The sequence below is a fragment of the Octodon degus genome, unplaced genomic scaffold (genome assembly GCF_000260255.1).
Source record: "Octodon degus isolate 3935 unplaced genomic scaffold, OctDeg1.0 scaffold00085, whole genome shotgun sequence".
Taxonomy (NCBI): Eukaryota; Metazoa; Chordata; class Mammalia; order Rodentia; family Octodontidae; genus Octodon; species Octodon degus.
The window spans coordinates 4,240,304-4,247,696 of NW_004524661.1; the positions used below are offsets into that span (position 1 = coordinate 4,240,304).

The following is a 7,393-nucleotide window of genomic DNA, read 5'->3' on the forward strand; positions in this document are numbered from 1 at the left end:
ACCCAGTGCACATACTTGTGAGTGTACTTCCACAAGCCTGCAATGTGTTTCCAGTGTGAAGCTGCAGAGGCTAAGAACTGGGGCCAGGAGCCAGTGGTTTCTCTGCTTCTTATCCGCGATGCCACATTCAGGAGTCATTTACCTAATTCTGTTCCTCAGCTTCTCGTCGTATCAAATGCAGGTTAAGTTAGCGCGATATCGCAGTAAGCTTCTTGTGAGGATTACATGAGGTGATGCAAGGAAAGCATTTACAACAGGGACAGATCTAGGTGATTAAGAAATGTTAACTGTTGTAATAGAACGCAAAATGCAAAAACAGCGAGATGATTTTCAGGGCTCCATAAACGTAAAGTATTCTTGGGGCCGGAAGATGAAGGGAATTTAGAGTTATGGGCCCATAAGGAGCATAAAGCATCACTTTTTTTTAGTGTTGACATTAGCATATGCTTCTCTAATCCAAGGCGAAGGTTGCTGATCCTTTAGGGATGGTGATGCTACCGTTGAGTTCTTAGACTCTGATAGCTGTACTAAAAAGTGACTCAAATCTATCCCCACGGAAAAGGGGAAAAAGACCTATATAAGGGAGGTACTGCTATCTTCTTCTTCCTTTTTTTAGACTAGGATGACACTCCAGCAGGTTAAGTGACTCCCCAAGAAAGGGAAGGTCAAAGAACTCAGCAGTCTGAAGCCCAGGCTATGTCCCTAAGTTCACCTTAAAATAAAATAAAAGAAAACTACCTGGCTGTTACTTAAGAGGTTTAAATGTTGCTATTTAGGCATGATTTCTACCATCTTGATCTCTGAGAAAATTAAATTCCGATTTTCTAGGTATGGAGAAACAAAGGTCATTGTTTCACCTCTGGAAGCCCATCCACCAAAGGACTGCACAAGCTGAGATCTCATCAGGGGAAATCCTTACACACAAGGATAACACAGCACACAGGGTTTCTTCAGCACAGTGAAGCAGGCAGCTCGGGGTGGGGAGTGTTCCTTAGAGAGCTCCAGCCCAATCAGTGGCGGGCATCTGTACGCTTGTCCATCATCTCTTGCTTTTTCAGGCAATACCTCCTAGGTTTACCTCTAAAGAACTCTGTCCCCTGCTTCCCCTTTGCTCTCAGTATTTGAAGGTTGGGTAGGACTGGCCACACTGCTCTTAGCATCACAGGCAGGTCATAGATTCAAGGGTGACATTCTTCTGGCTACAGAAGTTTATGAATGGGCATAAAGCCCAGGCTGGACTTTGGAAGATCAGGCTGGGGACTTATATTGTACCTACTGTCGGACAGATTTTTCTAGAAGATAGTTTTTTCTATTAGAGTAATAATCCCGAAAAGGCATTTCTTTGCACCTTCTGGAGTTCATTTTCTCCACTCAAAACATATTATCTGCTTGCAAATGAAGCCAAGAGAGAAAAAGCAGGAAGATACAAATGCCTTAAGTCACTGTTTGAGCTCCTAGATACATCCACGCTTGAAGCCATACTTTTGAGTTGTTTCAGTTATGTGAAGAAATACATTTTCTTTTTCCTTAAGCAAGTTTAAATTACTTAAAAATCCTAATCAATAAGTACTCTTTGGATACACAAAGTTCACCATTCTTTTTATGGAGGTACATTCTGTATCAGAAGCTAGAGATATAGCAATAGGCAGGAGGAAGTACTTGCCCTGAAGAAATCCATTTTCTAGTGGGAATAGCAGTCATACGATGAGACAAGGATAGACAGTGCTGTGGGGGCTCAAATAGGGTGATGCTTGCCAATACAGAGGCGGGAACAAATCCTTCAACCATGAGGACATCCAACACGGGGACACAAAGAAGAAATTAGAGGGTCAAGAATTTTGCAGGATGCTTCCATGTGGCATCTGGTCAAGAGGAAAAGAGGGACACCCAGGCAGAACCATATGCAGTCACAGAAGTATGAAAAAGCAGGCAATTGAAAGAAGCTGAGTACATCTGAGATTCAGTATGCGAATGAAATGATCACTGGTCATGTCTTCTGGGTGCCTCAGGTAATTAAGAAAAACCCCAAGACTCCAGCTGGCAAACAGAAGGGACCCACATGCTTTGCAAAAGGTAGCTGCAACCTCAATTCAAGATTACTGATCACCAACATAGATGAGACTAGCTGCATAATTGTGGAGCTGATGAAAAACAAGTCCACTCCTTCAAAAATGAAGAACTAAAAGATGATACTGATACTCAAGTGTGAAAACTAACATAGGGCCTTTAGGACATGGGTTGTATGCAACTGTGCAGTTCTTTCCCCAGCCTGGAAGCTGGGGGAAGACATCAGGACCGCACAGGGACCTATCTCTGTGGCCTGGGCCTCATTTGTCCTGACACTTTCATCACTAAACAAGCCAGCTTTCCAGATGCATGATGTAAATGAGGAGAATCTGGTAAGGTGGCACTGTGCCATGGGGCTTTGATCTTCCTCTTCCCACTGTAGTCAGAGAGGCACAGGTACTTCCTTCCGCCTTGACGAACCCTTGAACCAGCCTCTAAAGCTGACCCAAGAGCATCAGGACACTGGTGTCTACCGTCACATGGTGAGGATCCTAAGCATTTGGGGAGCAGATTGAAGGTCAAGGATAGAGGCCGGCTGGGGTGAAGTCTGCTCCAGGCACACAGGAAAGAGGAATTCTCAGATGTATCTGATGACAAAATCATCAAAATTTCAACATTCATAGTCTTTCTTTGTTCTCTTCCACTAAAGAGAATTCTATGTTGTCCTGTTTGACTTCTACCCTCCTGGGACATTTCTGTCTTTGCCAGACAATGCTTGACTTTTGTGATAGAGAACAAAGGCACTGGATGGAAGGAGATAAAACAAGAAGCCAGTATGAGATGAAGGGCTTTCCATGGATGGGAACTAAAGCAAATATAAAAAGCCAAAGAGACGGGGTGCTATAGTTTATATCTAAAATATCCCCCAAAGGTCTCATGTATTCAGGGGTGGGGCTTTTGTAAGGTGATTGGATCATGAAGTTGCTATACTCATCAATGGATTCATTCATTCACTGATGGGTTCATAGATGACTGTGAGGTTAGGATTGGGCCTCTGGGGGAGATCTCTCTTGCTCCTTTCTCTCTTCTGGCTGTCATGTGGGGGGCAGCTCTGCTCATGAAGGCCCTACCACCATGATATCCTGCCTGGGAGCCAATCTGGCAGAATATCAGACTGGACTGAACCCTCTGTAATCATTAATCAAAACAAATCCATCTTCCCTTAAGTTGTGTGTGTCAGGTACTTGGACCCAATGATGAAAAGGTAACTAATTCAGGGGAAAAGAAAGGAAAGAAAAGGGCCAAGAAACCCTGCCTGAATGAATTCATAGGTGACATTTGGAAATAAGGTTCTGACAGAGACCAGAGGAAATCATGGAATGCAAAAAATACTGGGAGCCAGAGGAATAGAGAAGGAGACTATCTGGAAATATGGCTGAGTGTTATGACTTGGATTTCATCTTGGTGAAATGATACTAAAGACCTAGCAAGTAAAGACTGGAAATATCTATAATTATTTTTATCTCATGTTGTGCGGGGCCATGTGGGATCTGAGCTATACTTGGGTTACACTGATGTTCTATAAGATGCTACCAGGCATTACATACACACAGAGAGACCCACCAATCGCATGCCAAGTGATTCCAAGGCAAATCAACCTGCAAAATGCTGTATCCTAAATCTTGCCGTTAGAAAAAAAATCACATTAGCATATTAAAAGCTCTGAGAAGTTCCACAGCACATAAGTCTGTTCAAAGCTGTTTAATTCAACACTTTCTAAAGTTACTTTGCCATATGTCATAGGGTATAATTTATTATTTTAATAAATTTTAAAATAATATAATTTTAAAATTGCTTTGCTATTTCTTCCTGCCTGGACAGTCCTGGGAAGGCTTCACAGATAAAATATGATGCTGTGATTGGGATACAAAGGAGCAGAAGGTTGGAAGGACATGTTGAGCAGCTTAAAGGTTGGTGAAGAATAATTCTTGGGGTTAAGTGCAGAAAGAAGGGCTCTGTGGGTACCCTAATTTCTTTCTCATTAGGGTACCATGTTCCTCCCGGTGACCTTTACAATTAGTGTGTGGGGGGTGAGCAGGGTGGCCTTTTGGTGGCAGGTGGAAGCTCACCTGTTCTGAGCCATGCTCATAGCCATCCAGTCTCCAGGGTACACGTTCTTCCCAATGAGGTCCTTGAACATGATGAAGGTCTCCATCAAGAAGTCCTGGAACAGAAACACAAAATCCTACTGTCAGCCAGTTCTGGAGGAGCTGACAGCAAGTACTCAGATCCTGTTGACTCTATGAATTTGTTTGTATTAATTTTGAGAGGGATAGAAAGAGAAGGGACCCAGCTTTTCATTAAGCAATTCAGTGAAACTCATCGCAGTGGACTGTAAATGGAAGTTTGAAAGTTAGCCACCGAGAGACTGCTTCACAAATAAGTGGAACATGAATATGGAATGAGGAGACATTCTGAAAATAAAGCACTATTATTTCTGTCTTTGAGAGTAAGTAAGCAAATGTATTCATTGATGTGGCAATTTTATCATCATTTGCCCAAATATGTATTTAAGAAGGAAATAATCTACACTATATGAAAGCATCTCAGGTCATTGAGCAAGCAAACTATTATTTAAATGAACATCTAATTAGCAGTGCTGTAAACAGATCTAATTCTTTGGTCACACTCCTACACACAAGCAGTTTAAGGGAAGCACTGTGACGAGGACTCTGCTCCTTTCTTTAAAGAGGTTCAGAGTGGTCTTGGACACTCTATCAGATTTTGCACAGGGCCAAACTTGGTCTCCATCTTTGCAGAAAGCAAACTCAAGACAAATTGGACAGCAAAGACCGGAATCACCAGCCCTCTTAAGCTGGTGGTAATAAAGTGGTACCACCTGGATGCTTTAGGTACAGCCTAAAATCCAGACGGGGTCTCCTCAGAATTCTTTTCTTAAGCACTGGATTTCAAGTAATTTTAACTGCAGAATTCTTTGTTCAACTTAAATCTCACCTGACACCCAATATATGAAATAGATAAAAAGTAGATCAGCTCTGACTGATGTGTGTGTGTGTGTGTGTGTGTGTGTGTGTGTGTGTGTGTGTTAGAAGACAGTGAGACTAAGAAGGACATAATTTGAAAATCACTCCTTTATGCCCAAAACAAAAATTCTGGAAATGACTTTGGTTCCTTTTCAGCAATCTTTGCTTCTAGGAAAAATTATCTCAGGGGTTTAAGTCCCAGCTTCCACATCAGCAGACTGGAGGTCACATCTATCTTGAGGAGTTACCAGGCAGATTAAGTGCATGTGATCTGTTTGACACTGAATGTGGAGTCTGGAACTTTGCAAACACTCATTAATGTTGGTGGAGGACGGAAGTGGGTACTACTCTCTATCCTTCCTATCACTTGGGGGAATTGGGTTCCCTGACAGGCACATCCCCTTGCTATATGGATGAAGAAGGCTCTAGTCATAGACAGTCTTTGTGGTTTCTTGCTGAGAAGGTACAGCATGGTGTAGGGGTAAGGACCAAGGTTCAGATCCAGCCCCTGCACCACATTAGCTGTGGTCCCTTGAGCAAGCAGATTTTAGACTTTTAAAGCGTGAGTCCTTATTTATAGGTCATACTGTTGTGAGACTGATAAGAAAACATGCATGTTTAATAAACAAGAATCCTTTTTCTGCCTCTCTTACCAAAAAACTTTTCCTTTTATAACAAACAAAACGTTAGGGTTTTTTTTTTTTTTTTTTTTTTTTTTTTTTTTTTTTTTTTTTACATGTTGCAGGATACAGAAATGTGAGTGAAGAAACACAGGTTATTTGGCTTCCTTCCACTTTTTAATTTTTATTTTTCTACATACAGCCAAAAGGCCCCAAGCCTGCTCTAATGGGGAGATTGTCTTGCTGGCAAGTGGATGAAAAGGCGCTGTGATGGGCCAATCACTCTCTGAGGTTGTTGACTGTTAAAGTCCTGGTGGATCCAAAGAGAACTAAGAGTGAACTCCCTTTATAACAGGCCTTCTGCATCTGGCAGCATGAAGGTGACAGTGACAAAGGTGAAAACAAAGGTGCTCTGCCATATCTCCAGGAGAGTGGCAGCATGGGCTGGCTGTACATTAATTGCTGATTGTCAGGATACCTTTTTCTTAAAAAAAAAAAAAATCTTATTTATTTATTTGTTTGTTTATTTATTTGGTACAGGGTCTTGCTACGCAGCTTGGACTCAGTGATCTTCCTGTCTCAGCCTCGCCAGTGCTGGGATCACCAGCATGTGCCACCACATCCACTTTTGGTGGTCAGCATGGTGCACCCAGTTTTGGTGGTCAGCATGCCACACCCAAGGCTCTGGGACTAGCACATGGTAGCTGGGATCAAACCCGGGTTCTTGTGCTTGCAAGCACTTAGACCACTGAGCTAACCCCCCAGCCCACATATGTTGATAAAGTCATCTGCTGCAGAGGTCTAAGCCAAAGGCCACATGCCACAGGCTGACAATGCTGCCAATAGACCCTGAGAGGTGAGGAGAGGCCTCAGCTGCTGATTTCCTCCCTGCATTTGTTATCAGAAGGTAATACAATTAAGGCTTTCTTTTCCTAAGCCCTTCGTATATTCTTATATAACTCCTTCACAATATTTGACAGAACTAATATTATGCCCACTTTACAGACACGAAACTGAGGCTCAGTGGAGGCGAGCTAACCTATAGTTGCACAGTTAATGATGGACAAATCCAGGATTCAAATCTAAGGCCCTGTAGAAACATGATCTGCTGGAAGAGAAAGTAGGTAGAAATCTTGAACACAGATGTAGGCAAATATTTCAAGAACAAAATCCAGACTTTAAGGGAAAGAGTCAACAAATGGGACCTATTCTTATTAAGACGCTTTTGCATAGCAAAAAAGAAAATCAGCAACAAAGTGGAAAGACAACCCACAGAGTGGAAAAATTTTAGCATGCCCCTCAGACAAAAAGACTTCTATATAGAATATAAAAAGATTTGAAAAATATCAGACCCTCCCCAATTTCAAAGAACCAATCAAAAATGGGCATCTAGAGATCCAGTCCTAGCCCAAGCCCAGTGAGTGTGGGGGAGAGCTTCAGGCTACCCTGCGCCTGCTACCCTGCTGGTCCAAGCCCAGGCGCAGAGTGGGTAAGACCCTCTTCCACCCCACTGGGACCCCCCCACCATTCTGCAGCACCCCCTCCACCCAGCCTGCTGAATGAAAATTTCTGTGGCATTCTAGGGACCCCCAGATCCAGTCCTAGCCCAGGCCCGGTGAGTGTGTGGGACAGCTTCCTCTCCTCCCTACTCTACCTTGTTCCCTCCAGACTCAGCTCAGGCCTAGCATACAGGCCTGAGGTGAAACCCTGCAGCTGCAATCC

The 7,393-nt window shown here is 43.0% G+C and overlaps 1 protein-coding gene across 1 annotated transcript in view; it reads right to left on the reverse strand.

Moving 5' to 3' along the window:
* Nucleotides 1–7,393, reverse strand: part of Dock2 (dedicator of cytokinesis 2) — a 478,084-nt gene that overhangs the window by 110,033 nt on the left and 360,658 nt on the right. The window contains exon 29 of the mRNA XM_004637060.2: nt 4,137–4,231. Coding sequence (XP_004637117.2) covers nt 4,137–4,231 — 95 coding nt within the window. The remainder of the gene's footprint in view (nt 1–4,136; nt 4,232–7,393) is intronic.